General features: G+C 59.8%; 4 protein-coding genes and 2 non-coding genes across 6 annotated transcripts; 1 reads left to right on the top strand and 5 right to left on the bottom strand.

Moving 5' to 3' along the window:
• Window positions 1-40: 40 nt before the first annotated feature.
• On the bottom strand, window positions 41-4,963 carry MSRB1 (methionine sulfoxide reductase B1). The gene is made up of 4 exons (XM_047838632.1): window positions 4,826-4,963; window positions 2,867-3,015; window positions 2,438-2,552; window positions 41-884 (listed from the first exon to the last, which is right to left on the bottom strand). Exons 1-4 carry the CDS (start codon window positions 4,878-4,880, stop codon window positions 853-855), a joined length of 351 nt encoding a protein of 116 aa, XP_047694588.1. The 5' UTR covers window positions 4,881-4,963; the 3' UTR covers window positions 41-852.
• Window positions 4,964-5,332: 369 nt separating this feature from the next.
• RPL3L (ribosomal protein L3 like) lies at window positions 5,333-13,881 on the bottom strand. Its single transcript, XM_047837720.1, has 11 exons — window positions 13,810-13,881; window positions 13,450-13,566; window positions 10,822-11,014; window positions 9,864-10,032; window positions 8,569-8,704; window positions 7,146-7,332; window positions 6,894-7,054; window positions 6,586-6,687; window positions 6,033-6,128; window positions 5,722-5,841; window positions 5,333-5,470 (listed from the first exon to the last, which is right to left on the bottom strand). Exons 1-11 carry the CDS (start codon window positions 13,879-13,881, stop codon window positions 5,414-5,416), a joined length of 1,410 nt encoding a protein of 469 aa, XP_047693676.1. The 3' UTR covers window positions 5,333-5,413.
• On the top strand, window positions 13,765-16,561 carry NDUFB10 (NADH:ubiquinone oxidoreductase subunit B10). Its single transcript, XM_047838913.1, has 4 exons — window positions 13,765-14,027; window positions 15,684-15,822; window positions 16,034-16,173; window positions 16,397-16,561. Exons 1-4 carry the CDS (start codon window positions 13,880-13,882, stop codon window positions 16,498-16,500), a joined length of 531 nt encoding a protein of 176 aa, XP_047694869.1. The 5' UTR covers window positions 13,765-13,879; the 3' UTR covers window positions 16,501-16,561.
• A 109-nt stretch (window positions 16,562-16,670) lies between these two features.
• RPS2 (ribosomal protein S2) lies at window positions 16,671-18,555 on the bottom strand. The gene is made up of 7 exons (XM_047838910.1): window positions 18,343-18,555; window positions 18,167-18,256; window positions 17,862-17,969; window positions 17,435-17,608; window positions 17,192-17,351; window positions 16,879-16,970; window positions 16,671-16,790 (listed from the first exon to the last, which is right to left on the bottom strand). Exons 1-7 carry the CDS (start codon window positions 18,517-18,519, stop codon window positions 16,710-16,712), a joined length of 882 nt encoding a protein of 293 aa, XP_047694866.1. The 5' UTR covers window positions 18,520-18,555; the 3' UTR covers window positions 16,671-16,709.
• Window positions 17,036-17,165, bottom strand: LOC125154877 (small nucleolar RNA SNORA64/SNORA10 family). Its single transcript, XR_007147968.1, has one exon. It is a non-coding gene; the product is annotated as a small nucleolar RNA SNORA64/SNORA10 family (small nucleolar RNA).
• LOC125154876 (small nucleolar RNA SNORA64/SNORA10 family) lies at window positions 17,693-17,826 on the bottom strand. Its single transcript, XR_007147967.1, has one exon. It is a non-coding gene; the product is annotated as a small nucleolar RNA SNORA64/SNORA10 family (small nucleolar RNA).
• Window positions 18,556-18,617: the final 62 nt, after the last annotated feature.

Here is an 18,617-nt window from a genome sequence, read left to right as displayed (position 1 = left end):
CTGTGTCCCCGCATCCCTGGTGTGAACGCAGACAGCGAGCCCGTGTTCCGTTTGTTTACTGATCTCCTGATTACTCGAGACGGGAGTTAAGATGGGAGGGGGCTTCGGCATCACCCACCTTCCCGGACAGCAAGGGCTTCAGAGTAGGTACAGGAAGGCACAGTCACTGCTTCCCGGGAAGGTGCGGGCTGTGGGCCCCGGCCTTGCACAATCCAGGAAATGGAGCAACAGCCACTTTCCTAAGCCCGAGTGAGGCAAGGTTGTGAAACTGGGTTCAGGATCTCTCCTCTCGTAACTGGGAGACCAGAAGTCTGGCCCCCGGCCTGCCCCTCCAGCCGTCACAGATCATCACCACTCTGGCTGCCTGGAAGGCTTTGACCAGAGTGAATCATGTAGTGACCAGGGCCGGAGCAGCCGGCGAGGGCTGCCTCCCTCCGCACCCTGCCTCACGGCCCAGCCTGGGGGAGATGGGAATGAGCTTTGGTGAGAGCCAGAGCCAGGCTCAGAATCGGGTCCCCCGGGGGTGAGTCCAGGCAGACGGGGAGGGGGCAGGGGGCTGTGGAGAAGAGAAGGTGGGGTTGTACCGTCATGCAGAGACCAGCTAGGCTTCCAGCCCACCTCCCTGAGGCTCCCACGTGAGCGGAGCCCTCCGGGCCCACGCCGGGCAGCAGGGCGTGGGCCATCGTGCCAGAGCAGTGCCTTCAGGAGAACCTGTGCAGAGCCGAGATCCTGACGCTTCAGCCAGCCCCCCTCCCCGCCCCGTCTGGATGTCTGGGGTTCCGATTCCGAGGTTGGACGGCCGGAGAGTGGCCACAGCACAGTGTCCGGCTAGAGTAAGTATGTGCTGCCCGCCTACGGCTCCTGAGAGGCAGAAGTTCCTTTGCCTAAAAGGACGGACGGAGAGAAACACAAATCACTGCTAAATTATGCTCCAGACACCATTCCCCGAGCTAGGCGCCCCGCTCCAGCCTGCAGAGCAGGGCAGCTGGGAGCACCCGGGCGCCCGGCTTGGGGGAGTCTGTGTGCCCCATTTTGTTCCCCGACACCTCCAGGAGAGCCCAGTCTCTCCTTCCTCCACGGGACAAAGGCCAGTAACTACCAAAGGACAAAATCACGTCACACCTTACCATCGCCGGCCCTACGGACCCTCTCACCTAGCCTCACTCCCTCAGGACAGCAGCCAGCATGTGCTGTTAGCAAGCCCATTTTACAGAGGACCAAACTGAGATTAGGGACTGGCCACGGCCCTGCTGGCGGCAAGTGGGGAGCTGGGATTGGAGCTACCAAGCGTGGGCAGGAGTCCAGAGGGGCCGGCGGTGCAGACAGACGTGCTGACTTGTGAGAACCTGTGCGAGCAAGAGGGCCAGGGCCCAGAGGCGACGCTGCGCCCAGATAAAAACCCACAGGAGAGACAGCTGCCGAACAAACCCCAGCACCGGGGCCCTCGTTCCCAAGACGTGGGCCACTTTGCTTTTATGCTTCACGTGCATAAAACGTTACACACGCGTTATCTACGTGAATGAGGCAGCGGCTTTAATCCTAAGCGATAAGGTATCATACGTGAAACTCCTCTGGATTTCTGTCAGTTACTGAAAACAGCTACCGATGCACAAGGGCTTTCCTAACAAGGAAGCGGCACGAGGCGAACTTCCGGTAACTGGGAGGCACTCCTCTCTGACACCCTTCTGGCTCATGGAAGGTTTCGTAGGGACACTCCACCTTCAGAGGGTGGAGAAATCTGTTATAAGAACACTGCTGGGGCGGCTCAGTCAGTTGAGCCTCCGACTTCGGCTCAGGTCGTGATCTCGCGGTCCGTGAGTTCGAGCCCCGCATCGGGCTCTGTGCTGTCAGCTCGGAGCCTGGAGCTGCTTTGGATTCTGTGTCTCCCTCTCTCTCTGCCCCTCCCCTGCTCACACGCTGTGTGTGCGTGTCTCTCTCTCTCAAAAATAAATAAACACTAAAAAAAAAAAGGAAGACCTGCCAACAGGAGGACACACGGGAGCGCTTACCGTGTGCCAGGCCCCAGGTGCATCACATCAACGCGGCTGTCCTCAAACAGCCCGTGAAGGAGGCTCTGCGATCACACCCACTATGCAGAGCAGGAGGCCAGCTCAGAGAGGCTGAGGAGCAAGGCCGTGGCCACACAGCCCAGCCCTCAGCGTCTGCCTGGCCTTGCCTCCCCCTCTAATCTCTGGGAAGGTCCAGGCCCCCACAGAAAGCCCTTCACCACAGATGCCCCTTTTTGGGGCACACGTGACCCATCGGGACACCTGCCCTTGTCCTTGCCCTGCAGCCACCTTTTTGGGGTGGCCCTGGGCAGCTCCTGGGCAGTGTGCTTTGGTGTCCCGATGCTTCGTCACTGCGAGTGGACAAGAACCGTGTGTCCCCCACCCCCGGGCCTCTGAAATGTACAACAGGCCTGTGTCCAGCTGCTCACCTTTCGGGATGAACTTCAGCGAGCTGCTAAATATTCAGAAGCGGGACTGTCCCAGCTTGGGGCCATCGTTCAGGAACTCATGTCCCAGCCCATTGCCACACCTGCCACAGGACACCTGGAACGACCACAAAACAACTGCAGCGATGGCCCCCCCTGCCACCAGCAGAGATGGTGTCCTCCCCCCACCCATTTCCCAAAGTAACTGTGGGCAGGAGAGGTCGACCTCCATCCCGGAGCCCGCATGGGAAAGCAGTCCTGTTTCCCCGTCTCCATCAGGACCCCAGGCTCCCCAGGTAGGGTGGCAGAGGCCAGAAGACCGGCACAGACAGACTCTAAGCCCTGAGAGCTGTGGGGGAAGCAGAGAAGGAGCAGCCACCTCGGGCTCTCCCTGGCCAACACCCCTCCCCACCCCCTGGGGCTGCCACCCACCTTTAAGGCTTTAGGCGAATTGTGCTCCGGACGCTTGGCCACACTATCAGCATGAATGGTCTCAGTGAAGGCCGGCCACGGGGATGAGTGTGCATACTTTGAGCGGCTGGAGAAGAGCTCGTGGCCACACTTGGCACACACATAGACACCTGGGGGCAGAAGGAAAGACAAAGGCAGACACGTTGGCTCCAGCCTCTCTGAGGTGAGCGCCCAAATCCTCGGGGCGAGAACACAGCACCGTCCGTCTGCAGGGTGGGCTGCGCATTCTACCCACGCTGACACCTGCCACTCCCAGGCCTGGAACACACCACTGAGCTCACGTTCAGTGGTCCTTAGCATGTGCCACGAAGAGCCACTTCTCACACTTATCTCATTGAACTTTATCCACAGTCCTGTGAGGTAGACCCTTCCAGGTTAGCTTAGTTTTGTGGTTGCTTTTTTTTTTTTTCAAGTAGGCTCCGTGCCCAATGTGGGGCTTGAACTCACGAGCCTAAAGGGCCAAGGCTCCACCAACTGAGCCAGCCAGGAGCCCCTTTTTCAGTTTTGTTTTGTAAGAGGACCTTTCCGTTTTAGAGCTGCAGTGCCTGAGTGATGCAAAACACAGCTCAAGGGTGTGCAGTCAGGAAGGAGCCCAGACAGTATGATGAGGAAGCAGCACTCCCACCCCAGCAGGCCCCAGCCCACCTCCCTTCCAAGTGGCCGTTCCTGATGCCGGGGAGGCCTTGAGCTGGACACCCAGCCACGGGCCTGCTCTCTGTGAGGGAAGAGAATGGTCCCACCAAACAGGTCTCCAGGCCAGACAGGGGGCCCAGGAAGACAAAGACCCAGGGAAGAGAACAGGTTTTAACCCAGCCCCAAAAGATCACTTTGGGGGTGGGGGGAAAGGCTGCAAAACCGACCTGCAGAACAGGTAACTACTTGGGGCCCCCCACAGGGGAACCCCGCACCCAGTGCCCACCCTGAGGACAGCCTACCCCAGAGTCCATGAACTACACAGCCTTTGCCAGCCACTGGAGAAGGAAGCAAGAGGGGGATGCCCAGCTGCTGTGGAAGTGGAGCTTCCTGCCTGGCAGAGCCCCCTGAGGACAACTGGGGGCCTACCGCCAGAGGGCCTCGGTGGAGGGCTTTGCCTAGAGAGTCCTGTGCCACAGCTGACATCCACAGATGTCCAGTGTCACCGCCCAGCCTCCTAGAGGGCTGACACCCAAAAGTTCCCACTGAGGCAGTGCACTGCCCTAGTCTTGCCTGTGGGGCACATTTTTACCAAATTAGGCCATTACCAGACAGCACGGCCCAGAAGGGGACAACTCGGGGCCTCTCAAAGCCTGGGGCCTGGAGGGACGGTTGTCCACGTCCCAAACACCCCCACCCCCACTCCAGCTGTCTGGTCAAACTTCACTGGCACTTGGTTGCCCAGCGGCTCTCCTGGTTACCCAACCCCAGGGCCCTGGGCAGATGGGGGGAGGCACCCGGGAAGACACGTTGGGTCCGAAGGGAGGGCTCTGTGCTTGCCAGCTTACCTTGCGGATCCCAGGAACCCGGGAGGGGAAAAGGCAGGGCTATCATCAGGGGGATGCCCTAGGACAAGATCCTCGATCGTGTCCCTCTGAAGTCCAGATCCCAATCCGGATCCCCGCACCGGCGTCACCCCCTCCCTGTACCCTGACCCCACGGATCCCTCCCAGAAACGGCCTTGCTCACGCACTCTTCGAGGTCAGCAACGCCCTCGCGCTAATGTCCCCTCTCCCCCTCAGGAACCCCTACTTTTCAGGCTCCCCAGACCCCCCTACTCCGCGGTCCCCTTTACTCACATGCGCTGCTCCCCGCGCGATCACATTCGCCCCCGGTGGGGTCCGCCCTTCCCGGGACTCAAGGGTTCCACCACCGCCCGAGAGCAGCGACGCCCACTCTACTACGCGCCCCCTCCCCGCTGCCCTCCCAGGAGGTCAAAGAACAGACCTGGCTCAAAGTGGTTCTGGAAAACCTCGCCCCCGAAGAAGCTGCAGAACGACATGGCGCCGACAGTACTGCGGGGCAACCGCTTCCTCGGACAGATCCGAGGCCACTGGCCGACTGCCCCCGGGCCGGCGCCCGGGGCCCGCCCCTCCTCCCGAGCCCCAATCACTGCCCGGATCCGGGACGAGGCACCGCCCCCCAGAGGACCAATCACGACCCTCCAGGAGGCCCCGCCCCCTCCCCTCCCGCGGACCAATCTCTCCCTGGGGCGAGGACCTGCCCTCGGCAGTTTCCTCAAGGCCCCGCCCCCGACTGCTCCAGGGACCTCTAGGGAGCGGAGTCCCCGACGCCCGCGCTCGGCAGCCCCTCCCGAGCGCCAGGGGGCGCCGCTGAGCTGCGCCGGCTTGGAGCGGCGCCACGCCGCAAGGGTCCTGCCCGCCCGTGGAGCCGCCGGGCCACCCGCGGTCCCCCGCCTTTCCGCGCTCGCAACTCTGAGACACAGTGGGAAGAGTCGCCTTCGCACTTTATTAGACAGAGGGGGCAGGCAGGGGTCGCGCATGCTTCCTTCAGGCTCCCTCCATCCCAAGCCGCCTACAGGTCTCTCGAGGTCTCGGACTTTTCCTTCTCAAGATGTTTCTTCTGGGGACCCTGGTTGGGGGGTTGGAGGAGACAGCAGCGCTCGCCACGGAGGTCTAGCCGGGAATACTGCCCCTGGCCAGCCTCTGCTCCGCTTTCTTTCCACGCACGAGTCAGTGCCCGGTACTGGACTCCTATAAGCCCCTCCTCTGGATTAGGGCAGGGGACGCCCCAGCCACCCTCATCTGCTCCAGCTCCCCAACTGTGGCGCAAGAGGGGTGTGGGGTCTGAGCCCCAGAGAACACGGGGGTAGGTGGGCTCACCATGAACACCCTCTTCTCTTGGGCCGTCTGGAAGCGGCCGTGGCCAAACTTGGAGGTGGTGTCGATGAACTTGAGTTCGATGTTCTCCAGGGCCTGGCGGCTGTGGTGCACCAGGAGGGACTGGAGAGGAGCAAGATGCAAGGTCCTCACCCACTGCCTCCCGCCACCCCCAGGCCACACGGGAAGGTCTCACTCACTCGGCTCCTGCCAGAACCCCTCCCTTTTTGCTCTCCCTATTCCCACCCTCTTGGGAGCAAGGTGAAGGACAGGGCAGGCCAGTCCCTCGACCCTCCCACCATAGAGGCACTGACCTTCCTCAGCGTGATGACCCGCTTCTTGGTGCCCGCGATGCAACCTTTCAGCATGACGAAGTCATTGTTGACTTCCCCGTAGTGGGGGAAGCCGCCCTGCGGGGAGGTGGGTCAGGATCCAGGCTCCGAAAGGGGCTACAGTGTTAGGGGCAGCTGCAAGCCCCGGGACAGCTCCCCACACATGAGCTGGAGCCAGCCCCTGGCCCCAGGGCAGCACCCGAGCCACATTCTAAGTCCTTATCTCACTGAACACTCTTAGCGAGGGAGACACTGAGGCTCGGAGAAGCAGAATCACTCGTTCAGGCCTTGCAGCTGCTACATAGTGCAGCCGGGACTTGAACCCAGGCGGCCCGAGTCCCAGGCCACGGCTGGAGCTGCCGTGCTCCACACCCATGACGGCGGTCGGAGTGTGAGCTGTGTGCCGAGGGGGCTCAGAGGATGCAGGGACGGCAGGGGTTTGTTCCACCGGGGGGCTGCTCGCTGGGGCCTGAGCTCTGGGGGCAGGGAGGTACCCCACACACCTGCTCCACACGTGCACACCAGACCCCCTCACCAGTGGCGTGATGGACTTGTCCGTCACGTCGTAGCTGGTGGACGCATTGTTCCTGACCACCTTCCCGTCCTCCGTGTGCAGCCCGCGGCCAATGCGGTAGATCTGCAAGGAGAGCAGGGCACGTGGCAGGCAGCACGTGGCCTCTGGAGCCAGTGGCAGGTCTGTACCCATCCGCACGGGTGCTCAGACCCAGGCACCGGCAGGGGCATTTCAGAGCCTTTGGGGGGCCAGGCAGCGTCCGGGTCAGGCACCCTACCCACTGGGGTCCGGTCACGAGTGTCCCTCTACCACCAGGACTGCGGACGCACCTTCTTGTTGAGCTCCGTGCGGTGGTGATAGCCCTTCTGCCCGGCCCGAGCGATGGAGCAGCCCACACGGGCAGGGTGCCAGGCGCCAATGCAGGCCACCTTGCGCAGTCCCTTGTGGGTCTTCCGTGGCAGCTTCTTGGTGTGCCAGCGGCTCGTGACCCCTGCAGGTGGTGGGGGCGGGCTTAGAGGCCAGTCTGGCCCCCACCCCCTCCAGGCAGCCTTCCTGGAGCCACCGTCCCCACCCAGCCCTACCTTTGACCCCCCGGCCCTTGGTGACAGCAATGACATCGATGACCTCGCTCTGGCTGAACACACTGTGCACCGGCACCTGCTTCTCTAGCCGGGCCTGGGCCCAGGCCACCTTCTCAGCCACCGTGCCGCCATTCAGCTGGATCTCCATGATGTGGGCCTTCTTCTGCCGGAAAGGCAGCAGCTTCATCTGCAGGACATGGCCCGGCCAGTCGGTTCCCAGAGGGCTGCACCCCGCAACCGCAGACCTGGCATGACTGGCTGGTGACCCCCAGCAGGCTTTCATGCATACATGCATTCAGCAGATGTTCCAGTGCTCCAGTCTTTCAATATGCTATATTCTGTGCTGGGCACTGGGGAGGACTGAATATTCTGATGGAATATTGGGAGCAGCAGGGACAGTTACTGCACGTAAGGCAGTACGTGTCCTCTGAGGGGACACCCCTCAATAACAAGAAGGAGCTACTGAGTGAAGATCTGAAAGTTTGGGGAGCAGAGGGAACCACCTGTGCAAAGGCCCTGTGGCAGGGAAGATCCTGGGGAGCTGGTGGGCTAGAAAGGAGAGCAGTATGTCTAGACCGTGGTGAGCAAGGAGGAACGTGGTGCAGGATGAAGTCAGAGGTGAGCTGGGCCCTGCCCGGGCCAGTCTTGAAGCGAGAGGTTTGGGCTTTATTCTAAGTGCAGGATGTGGCACAATCTGGTTCATTCTTTTTAGACACCTCTGGCTGCTGCTGTGTGAGGCACGGGCTGCGGGGACACACAGGTGGAAGCAGGGACGCAAGTCACAGCCCAGTGCTCAACATGTACTTATGGAGCACCTACTGCATACAGGGCTCTCGGTGGCTGGGGTGCTGGGGGCACAGCACTGAACAGGCAGCCACGGCCCTGCCCCCATGGAGCTAGTCTGTAAAGGGAAACGGACATGACCAATGACACGTGTAACCAGGAACAGCAAGCGTGGCAGTAACCGAGGCAGGGGAGCAGAGGGGTGCTGCTCCAGGCCTACGCAAGCCTTCCCTGAGGACAAGATGCCAAGGACTGTTCCAGAATAAGCCAGAAGGTGTTAGCAACCTGTCAGCACACTCAAGCCAGACCCCACGTACGAATGTTGACTCACACACACCGTGTGCCAGGACCCGACGGGAGGTGGCTGGCCCTCTACACTGGACATTGGCAGGAGATCCAGGCCTTGTGGGGCGTGTCAGGGCCTTGGTTGACCACTAGGCGTGGCGGACGGCCCAGAGCCCTCAGAGCACACGGACACCCATCCCCGGGGCTGCGGGAGGCCAGCACAGCCAGTCCCCCAGCCCTTTGGGGCTGTGCCCCGGCTCGTGGTATTTTTAGGCTGACATTTGCCAGGGCTCCTGGAAGCTGGGCCCAGGGAGTGGACCGGCAGACCGGGTGCGGACGACGTGGCGGGGCTGACCTGAGTGTGGACAATGACGCGAATGACTTTGCAGTACTTCTTCATGGCGGCAAAGTCTTTCTGCAGCTGCTTTTTGCCCTCGGCGTCACGCCATCTCTTGCAGGCCTTGGTGAAGGCTTTCTTCTTGCTCTTGTGCCTGAGCCACACGCAGGAGACACGTAGAGGGGCCAGCCGGGGCAGCTGCCCAGGCCTGCCCAGCCCCCACGTGCCCACAGCCCACCCCACAGGCCCCTCAGGGCAGGGAATGTCCTCTCCTCCCTCCTTCCCTTCCCGGGGAGGCCACCGCGGGGCCCTCCCCCGGGGCTCCCTGTCGTCAAGCACAGACTGCCCCTCCCTCTCCGGGTCTCCGGCTCCTCCTGTACAGAGCGGACGCGCTCCCGCCTCCTGAGGCCTGCGTGTGAGCGTCAGATGTGCCCGAGCTCGAGGGAGGCGCGTGCTGGCCGGCGCCACGGCCACCTGCCTACACCGCTGCGGCCGCAGACCCCGCTTCTAGGGCCGACGGCCAGTACTGGCCAGGCGCCACGCCGCGTCGTTCCCAACCCTCCCCCAAACTCTGGAGGGTGGATGTACTGTCCCCATTCTACAGAGGAAGAAACGAGAGCTCACAAAAGTCAAAGGCCCTGGATGAGGGCCAGATTGATAACAGCAGAAAGAACAGAAACAAGGCCAGCTGGCACTCGGTGAGCACTTTCTGTGTGCTGAGCACTTGACACACTGCTCATTTAATCCTCACGGCAGCCTCATGACACAGGGATTACTCCATCGGATGGTGTCTCCATCTGGTGGTGTCTGTGATGGATCAATCTAAGAGGCTCTAAGAGGTGAGCCAGCTCGCCTGTGGTCGTACAGCCCGTGGTGGCTCAGAAGCCCAAGCTTATTACCTCCCAGAGAGGGCCAGGACCGGGCTATGCCTCTAACTCCGTAAGGATGGGGGTGTCGGTGAGGTTCTTTGGGCACGTGGGCCTCCCCTTTCAGGACTGAGTGCCCCCAAATGCCTTCCTTTCTGAGGAGAAGAGCTTGTCAGCTAGCTATTTCCCTTTTCACCCTGGCTGCTAGGAAGCTCTGAGCCGACTTTAACATTTCATCAAATTAGTCCCTTAATTAACCCTGGGGATTAGAACATGCGCTTCCTCTCTTCCTCTATCCCAATTTCCACTCCAGCCCCCTAGTACTTGTCTTTCATTGAATTGAAGGCAACCTCCCCCACAAACACTTTCCTGCCTCCCATACACTGTTGCCACTTCCCACCCCCCTCGTGCCAGTCCACACGTGGTCCCCCCGGGGGCAACGCTCACCAGTCCTTGTAGAAGCGGCGACGGCACTCATCACTGAGGTGCTCTGCAAAGATGGTCTTGAAGCTCCGCAGGCCTCGAGGAGTGGCCACATAGCCCACAACGCCGACCACCACCAGAGGCGGCGTCTCCACAATCGTCACTGCCTCCACTTCCTCCCGCTTCGAAATTTCTGGAGGGGACCCGGAGACAGGGGCATGGAGGAGGGCCTCTGGGACCCACGGGGAAAGGGGATGGAGTGGAAGAGCCAACCACAGCCCCTCCTGCCCAAGGGAGGGTGGAGCACCATGGCCTTAGGGCTCCCACTGACCTCCGGCCCCCAGCCTGCACCCTCCCTGCCCCTTCTCTCTGCTCCGTCTGGGGCAAGGAGCAGGTGCTGGGCAGGGCCCTTGAAGTGGTCTCTGCTAGCTCTGACTCTGAGATCTCAGACAACGCCTGACTTGCTCCCTGCCTCAGTTTCCCCATCAGACCCTCTGGAAATGGGCGAGGAGAGCCGACAGCCAGGGCAGCATCCCCCGAAGGGCAGGGTCGGGACTCCTTTAGTGGAGAGCACTTGAGCCGTTGAAATTTTATTTAAAAAAATTTTTTTTAACGTTTATTTATTTTTGAGACAGACAGAGACAGAGCATGAACAGGGGAGGGTCAGGGAGAGGGAGACACAGAATCTGAAACAGGCTCCAGGCTCCGAGCTGTCAGCACAGAGCCCGACGCGGGGCTCGAACTCACCTGTAAACCGGGGCCGATGACAGAACACACCTCGAGGGGTGGCCAGCGGTCAGGGCTTGGTGACAGTCAGTGTCCTGACTGTGGTTCCTGCGGCATGGCCTCGCCCTTTCTGGGACCGTCTCCTGTCCTGGCGCCCAGTTCAGGCTCCTGGCCTCCGGAAGTCTTTCCAGACCCTCTAGCAGGTGGGGATGCTCCACACCCTCCCCCACCCCCGTGTCCCCCCGCAGCCACTCACTGAGCCCCGGCCGGTGCACTTCTCGAAGAGTGTGCGTCATGCCAGCCTTGTAGCCCAGGAAAGCCGTGAGGTGCACCGGCCGGCTGGGGTCGTCCCGAGGCCAAGTCTTCACCTTGCCCCGGTGCCGGCTGCTCCTCTTGTGGGGCAGGAAGCCCAGGTGTCCGTGCCGAGGGGCAGAGAACTTCCGGTGGGACTGGGGGTGGGAGGAGGAGGGGACAGTCAGAGCTGGGGCGTCTCTGGGCCCGGAGAAGTGAGTCAGAGACCCCAGACGGGGCCCTGGTGGTCTTCAGTGCCTCCATCTATCTATAGGGAAGGAGGGCAGGTCGGCTCAGGGACAGTGTCTTAGGGACAGAGCCAGCACCAAGCTCTCCTCACCCGCAGGCTTCCCGCTTTAGTGGGCTCAGCCTGCTGGGCCCCGGAGGGACAGGCCCACACTGTGGCCGAGGGCTAGAGGGACAGGGAGGCACAGCCATCTGTCTATCTTCTTGCCCATTCCAGGCCTGGCAGCCTGAGCTCTGGCCCCCTGTTGTCCCCTTCAGTCACCTCCTCCCTAACAGGCCCAAGGACCACCCCTGCTGGGAAGAGACTCCAGAAGCCCACCTGCCCCTCCCAGGAAGCTGGCTGGCTCCAGCCCCCTAGCCCACTGACCATGGCAGCCCGTCCCGGCAGGTCAGGAAAGGAAGGGGCCTCCCCGACAGGCGCTGGAGGTCGAATGGCAGGGCCAGAACGCCCGGCAGCCAGGTCCCAGATTTAGCCCCTGGCAGAAGAGCTTGGTCATGTTCCGTGGCGGTCATGGGCTCTGGTGCCAGGAGCAGGCCTGGCCTGGGGCGGAGCGAGAGGGGGCATCCGATGGGCAGGCTGGGGTGGGGATACCTGGAACCAGGCCTGTCACTGCTTTCCTCAAGGGCCCCGGGACTGGGTCACACCACTTCGTTTTCTGCCTTGTGTTGCCCTCCCAGGCCAGGAACAAGTCGGCCCCGGTAAAGAGTCAAGGAGCCCAGGTTGGGGAGAGGGCTTCTGTCAGGCAGCTGCGGTCAGGAGGGTCTGGTCCACTTGGCTGGCTGTTCCTGTCTCGTCCTGAGGGCTGCGAGCAGGGCCTGGCCAAACTGCCTGGGGGGCCGGGGGCCGGGGGTGGGAATAGCTGTCATCCAAGAACAAAGGTTCTACGCTTATCAAGTTCTGAACCTATAGACAGAGTCAGTTTTACGGGCCTGAAATGTCTCTGAGGGCCTGGGGATCTTGCCTTGCTGGCGCTAAGATTTGGCGCTGGTAAAATGTCACAATTCTCTGTCATTGCTGTTGTTAATGACAAAAGAACCTGTAACACTTTGGGCTGAGCCCCGCAGGAATTAAATCACTGGGAAGGGGCAACCCTCAGCCCCAGGAGTGGCCCAGGGGGAGAGAGACTACCTGAGCGGAGGAAGCACAGAAGGGACACCCGCAGGGGCGCCTGGGTGGCTCAGTCGGTAAAGCGTCCGACTTTGGCTCAGGTCACGATCTCACAGCTTGTGAGTTCAAACCCCGTGTTGGGCTCTGTGCTGACAGCTCAGGGCCTGGAGCCTGCTTGGGATTCTGTGTCTCCTTCTCTGCCCCTCCCCCGCTCACGCTCTGTCTCTCTCTCTCTCTCTCTCTCTCAAGAATAAATAATAAAACATAAAAAAAAAGAAAGAAAAGAAAAGAAGGGACACCCGCACACTCAGGGCAAAGGGAAGGCCACCCATGCTGAGGCCCTTGAGCACAGCAAGACAGGCGGCTGTGGTAGGATCGGTTCCTGGCACACGGGCCAAGAACCAGGGGGCCGGGCACAGAGCCACAAGCTACTTGGGCTCCTCCCTCTCGTATGCCTTTTCCTGCTTCTGCTACATGATCCCCAAGCCCCTCTGCTACCAAACAGCAGCGGAAAGATGCCACTCCCGTGCTTTGCTTTAATCGAGTTCTCTGCTTTCTCATATTCTTCTGGTGAGCCATAGCGGTGGCATCGGGCCTGGCTCTGTGGGATCCCCTTGTTCACCCCCACGGTACAGGCCAATGTTAAGATTCTTTTGGTCTGACAGTGCGTGTTTCTAAGGGTTCGTGATTTCACGATCTGACATTTCTGTGACCCCAGATCCTGTACATCCGTAGAGTTGATGGCTCCATGTCCCTGACCCCGGCCTCCAGGCATGAAGTGACCAGCACCCTCCGTGGTGCTGGCCTAGGGCCATGCCAGATATGGAGATCACGGAAGGTGATCAGCAGGGCCCTGGTCAGTGAGCTACCCCAGGGGGCACAACAGTGCTCGGGGCCGGGACAGAAACATCAGTCCCAGGCCAGAGCACTTTGCGTCCAGCATAGGAGCCACTTCTCCCTGTGGGTGAGGGCCCCAAGGGCAAGCCCTGCCTCTTGTTCTGCCCCAGAAAGGCCCCCTAAGCTTACTGGCATTGGCCAGTCCATGAAGGGCTCTGGAAGACACAGTGGAGCCCAGAGAAGGCTGCAGGGAAGGGACAATTCAGGAAGGCTTCCTGAAAGAGTGGGCATTTGGTAGTTTATTTGTTGACTTTGTTGTGTTTTTTGGTTGTTCTACAGGTCTGAGTTCTCCAGAAGGGCCCAGCTCTGTTCGTCTTGCTGCCTACTGCACTTGCCACGTACCTGCACACCAAAGAAACTGAATGAATAGTCTGCTTCTTCCAGTGTTTGTCTCGTCTTAGAACGTAAGCAGGGGCCTCTGTTTTCTCCACTGGCGTATTCCAAGCGCGAGACCAGCGTCTAGCGCACAGCACACAAGCCGCAGCCCCCGCGCTGGGAGGGGTTTCCCGAGCCCACCATTGGGCGGGCCTTGCAGAACTACGAGTCCCATGGTGCCTCGCGAGCGCAGGCAGTCCCGCGCAGGCGCAGCTGTCCTACAGCGGCCTCTGCCGCGGGAGAACTATAAGTCCCATGGTGCCTCGCGAGTGCCGGCCGCCTTGCGCCGGCGCAGCCGCCCTAGGGTGTCCTCTGCTGCGGGCGAACTAGGCCGTGGTAACCGGTCGGAGGCCAGGCTCGCTCGTCCGAGAGAAGAGCCCCACCGCACGCCGCCGCCATGCCGGATAGCTGGGATAAGGACGTGTACCCCGAGCCCCCGCGCCGCACACCGGCGCCCTCGCCGCAGACCTCGCTGCCCAACCCCATAACCTATGTGACGAAGGCCTTCGATCTCCTCGTGGACCGGCCTGTGACCCTAGTGAGAGGTACGAACCCCATCCGGGCCTCACCGCTCCCCCAGGGCCCCCCGCCGCCCAGTCTGGAATACTCCGCCGCACCTAGGGCTTCGCCCCTGCGACCGGTCCCCGTCGTCCCCACCCGGACACCTGGGGTCTCGTCGCCTCCTTGGACCCCCACCCCGTTTCCACTGCACCCTAGGAACACCCCTCGCTTCTGCACCAAGACCCCTCATTGCTTTCCGGCCCTCGCCGCCTGGGGGAACTCTCCACGCACCCCTGGTCTCCAGGCTCGCCCAAATATTAGGGGGTGTGTGCGGATCGCACCCTGGCCTGAGGCTTGTTAAATCCCATTCTCCCTGCACGCTTTGCATCCTGAGTTGTGCACTGTAGGCAGTCAGCAAACGGCTGTTGAAGGGTTCTCTGCTAACCCTCTGCACACCTACAAAATGACCCGGATAGTCAGGGGATGGCCGAGGTCCCCTCGACCTAGATATGCTGTGACTTGTACTCCGTGTGTGCCCAAGCTTAAGAGCTGTCCAGATACCTCCAACCGTGGTCCAAACCAGGTAGATGTTTAAAACAGCTCTTTGTTGCCCAGTTTGTTGTTCAGCTCGCTCCGTATCACGAGCACACACTGCCCTCAGTCACTAATGCTAAGCAATTCATCCATTAACCAATTCAGGGGTGCCAGGGTGGCTCAGTCGGTTAAGCATCCCACTCTTGATCTCAGTTCAGGTCTTGATCTCAGGGTTGTGAGTTCAAGCCATGTGTTGGACTCCACGTTAGGCATGGAGCCTCCGTTAAAAAAATAATTAACCAATTCATTCGTTCAACAACAAAACATTTGGAGTGAGCACCATGCCCTGGGGGCTTGTTGGGATAAAGTCAACAAATCAGACCCCCACATCTGGAAAAGGCATGGCAATGGATCGACTCCTCTTTTTTGTAATGATTTTTTAGAAAGTGTTTTTTTTTTTAACGTTTTTATTTATTTTTGAGACAGAGACAGAGCATGAATGGGGGAGGGGCAGAGAGAGAGGCAGACACAGAATCAGAAGCAGGCTCCATCCAGGCTCTGAGCCATCAGCCCAGAGTCCGACGCGGGGCTCGAACTCCTGGATCGTGAGATCGCGACCTGAGCTGAAGTCGGACGCTTAACCAACTGAGCCACCCAAGCGCCCCTAGAAAGTGTTCTATACGTCTGGAGGGATGAAATCGCACCAGTTCCAACTCGTTAGTTTACCGGTGGGGAAGTTGAGGGCAGAAGGTCAGTGGTGGCAAAACTGGCACGGGCCGTCTGCCTACAGGGTGGAGACCTTGTGCGGTGGGCGAGGTTGGCCCACAGGGGGATCTGGAGAAGGGTGTGGGCTTGCAGAACGTGGGTTCTGAATCCTGTATCTCTCTGGGCCTCGGTACTGTCTGTCCTGAAAAGGACCCACCCCATAGGATTGTTTTGGGGACCGAGTGAGACAACGTGCCTGGCTCCCAGGAACCCTCCGTAAGTGGTGGAGGTCACCGTTTGTAGCCCAGAGCTACCAGCCACACTTGTTATAGAGTCCAAATGGCAGTCTTTGTGAAAGCTGGGAACATTTGGGAAATCTGCTTCTTTGGTTTGTGGGAAGTAACAAAGCTAAGAGCCCAGACTCTGGCCTGTCCAAACAAGTAGGGTTTTTCTCTTTACAGAGTTTATAGAGCGGCAGCATGCGAAGAACAGGTATTACTACTACCATCGGGAGTTCCGTCGTGTGCCAGATATCACCGAGTGCCAGGAAAAGGATGTCTTGTGCATGTTTGAAGCAGAAATGCAATGGAGGAGAGACTAGTATGTCCCTTCTTAAGTCAGGGAATACTGAGCCTTGCACAGTGAGCATCCCTGGCTGGGCCCTTTCCCTGGGGAGACCCTGGGATGGTGGTCGGTTGACAAGAATGCCTCCTGGGCTTGGCCCACCTCTTGTGGGTGGAGAGCCCCGACCTATGACCTCTGGGTACAGGTAAGGATTCTTTGTGGACCACTTTCTTGGTTCTTCTTTCAGTAAAGTTGATCAAGAAATAGTCAATATTATCCAGGAAAGGCTGAAGGCTTGTCAGCAGAGGGAAGGCGAGAGCTACAGGGAGAACTGCGCCAAGGAGATTGAGCAGTTTGCCCAGGTGGCCAAGGCCTACCAGGACCGCTGTACGTGAGCCCCCACACTGGCCTCCTCCTTCAACCCTCCATTTTCTCCAGTCAGGGTTTTTTACAAACATTACTGCCCAAGTGTGCTGACTGGTTGCGGGGAGGGGTCTGTTTGCTGCCAGGTATCTGTGCTGCCTTTTCTTTCTCTGCTTCTAGAGAAGACTCCAGTCTATGCCTTTGGTAGATTTGGCCCATGACTTCCCTCCCCCAATCTCTTCCTCAGATCATGACCTGGGTGCCCATTATTCAGCCAGAAAGTGCCTGGCGAAGCAGAAGCAGCGGATGCTGGCAGAGAGAAAAGCTGCTAAAGAGGCCGCCGCTGCGTGAGGCAGCTCTTTCAGCCCCCATACGGAACTATTGCTAAAATAAAGAGTAATGTCAAATTGGCTTTTGGTGTTTTTCAATCCTTATTTGACCTATTGGTGAATCTTAATTCATTCCATGGCTTCATCACCCTTCAAATCTACCTGCTACTAACCTTGAAATAAAAAACACTATTAACAAGCTTCAATTCACTTTATTTTTCTCATACAAAACTATGTGGTGGCCACAGCTGGAGCCTGGGTCCTCTGCACAGAGACTCTGGTGTGGGTCTTTACAAGATGGTCAGTGAATTCCTGGGAAAAACAAAGACTTAAGTTGTACAGATGACGCCCCACCGTCCACACTTGTCCAGGCTCACAAAGGGGGGTAGGCAGGCAGTACCTGATAGGGAGACTTGGTGAACACAGTCTCCTTCCAAAGATCAGGGGTGAGATAGCTGTAGGTCTTGGAAATGGCATCAAAAGTGGCCTTGGCTGCAAAGGGGAAAACAGGAGTGAGCTGGTGGATTCTTGTGACAAACACCACAGGTACAGACAGACACTGTTGCACTCCTAGGAACAGAGAGGCCACTTGGGGCCGGTCTGCCGTGCATTAGGAGAGCCTTCCTCTCTCTCTCTCTGAAAATACGCCAACCACACACCAGTATGATTAAGCGGAGCTGAGAGAAGCCACAGCCCCCCTTGGGACCACCTACCGAAGTTGCCCAGGGTGGCAGTGCAGCCTCTAGCTGAGGTGTAGCAGTCATCGATACCAGCCATCATCAGTAGCTTCTTAGGTACAGGGGCTGAGACAATGCCAGTGCCTCTGGGGGCAGGAATGAGGCGCACCAGCACAGAACCACAGCGGCCTGTCACCTGTGAAGGTGGGAGGAGTCAGCAGATGGGTGATCAGGAGTCTGCACCCCTGCAAGCCCCATGGTTGGCTACCCCCGGCCTACCTTGCATGGTACAGTGTGGGGCTTCCCAATCTTGTTCCCCCAGTAGCCTCGCCGCACGGGGACGATGGAAAGCTTGGCCAGGATGATGGCCCCACGGATGGCGGTGGCTACTTCCTTAGAACACTTAACACCCAGACCAACGTGTCCGTTGTAGTCTCCGATGGCAACAAATGCCTATAAAAAACCTGATATGACCCGTGGTCCATTGTCCGCAGAGGCCCGCACAGCACCAGCAAATCCCACCAAAACACCCACCAGACCTGTTGCCCTCCTCAAGGAAAGAGTGGCCACCGCCAGGCCGCTCTGAGGTCCAGAGGAGATCTTTCCTCTCTCTCCCCATTACGAAAGCCACACGTGAGGCAGCAAGCGTGGCTGTGCAGAGCCGAGAGAGCCTCACAAAGCGCCTCGGCAGGAACGGCTCGGCTACCTTGAACCTGGTCCGCTGGCCAGCGCGGGTCTGCTTCTGCACAGGCATAATCTTCAAGACCTCGTCCTTGAGCGACGCCCCCAAGAAAAAGTCAATGATCTCGGACTCCTGAAAAACGTGACGTGGGCACAAAAGCGGTTATCACGACACAGAAGCCACCTTTGAGAACCGTCACCTGGACCCCTGGAACCGGTTCCCAAGTTGTCCCGCCACGGACAGAGGTCATCCCCGGAGCGCACATTAAACGAGAAGCCCAGAGGCCGCACCCGCCCACCGGCCCGTCCGCGGCAGGACGCACGCGCTACCTTGATGGGCAGAGAGAAGAGATAGATCTCCTCCAGGGACTTGATCTTCATATCCTTGACCAGGCGGCCCAGCTTGGTGACGGGCATCCACTGGAAAGAAAAAGCTCAGGTGACTAGGACCGTGCGTCCGGCGCCGCCGCCCATGGGCCCGTCTGACGCGCGCGGCCCGAACCTACCTCCTTGTCCTCGGCCTTGCCTCCGCGAGCTCCGCGGCCGCGGCCCCGGCCTCGACCCCGGCCGCGGCCCCGACCCCGGATGCCGCTGCCGAAGCCTCCGCGGAAGCCGCCGCGGCCTCCCATTCCAGGGCCCCCGGGCCCTCCGGGCCCTCCCGCAGCACCGGCGTCATCCGCCATTTGCTGAAAAGAATGACGAGAAGAAAGTCAGCGAAGCCCTGGCATTCGCGGTCGCACGAGGCGCCCAGAGCACGACTCCCTCCCGGGAGCGCCAACGC

The sequence above is a fragment of the Prionailurus viverrinus genome, chromosome E3 (assembly GCF_022837055.1).
Source record: "Prionailurus viverrinus isolate Anna chromosome E3, UM_Priviv_1.0, whole genome shotgun sequence".
In the NCBI taxonomy this organism is placed as follows: domain Eukaryota; kingdom Metazoa; phylum Chordata; class Mammalia; order Carnivora; family Felidae; genus Prionailurus; species Prionailurus viverrinus.
The sequence above is the reverse complement of the archived record's forward strand: the minus strand, read 5'-3'. Positions and strand labels throughout refer to the sequence as shown.

Bases quoted from the DNA above. Each gene is read 5' to 3' on its own strand.
- NDUFB10 (XM_047838913.1), top strand. From the start codon at position 13,880: ATGCCGGATAGCTGGGATAAGGACGTGTACCCCGAGCCCCCGCGCCGC. The intron at 15,823-16,033 runs GTATGTCCCTTC...TTCTTCTTTCAG, and splicing joins ATGCAATGGAGGAGAGACTA to TAAAGTTGATCAAGAAATAG. The intron at 16,174-16,396 runs GTACGTGAGCCC...TCTCTTCCTCAG, and splicing joins CAAGGCCTACCAGGACCGCT to ATCATGACCTGGGTGCCCAT.
- RPL3L (XM_047837720.1), bottom strand. From the start codon at position 13,881: ATGGCGGCGGCGTGCGGTGGGGCTCTTCTCTCGGACGAGCGAGCCTGG. The intron at 11,015-13,449 runs GTACGTGGCAAG...TCCCACCCCCAG, and splicing joins TCAGTTTCTTTGGTGTGCAG to TCCCACCGGAAGTTCTCTGC. The intron at 8,705-9,863 runs GTGAGCGTTGCC...CGTGTGGCTCAG, and splicing joins CGCCGCTTCTACAAGGACTG to GCACAAGAGCAAGAAGAAAG.
- RPS2 (XM_047838910.1), bottom strand. From the start codon at position 18,519: ATGGCGGATGACGCCGGTGCTGCGGGAGGGCCCGGAGGGCCCGGGGGC. The intron at 18,257-18,342 runs GTAGGTTCGGGC...TTTTCTTTCCAG, and splicing joins GCAAGGCCGAGGACAAGGAG to TGGATGCCCGTCACCAAGCT. The intron at 17,970-18,166 runs GTAGCGCGTGCG...CACGTTTTTCAG, and splicing joins TCTTCTCTCTGCCCATCAAG to GAGTCCGAGATCATTGACTT.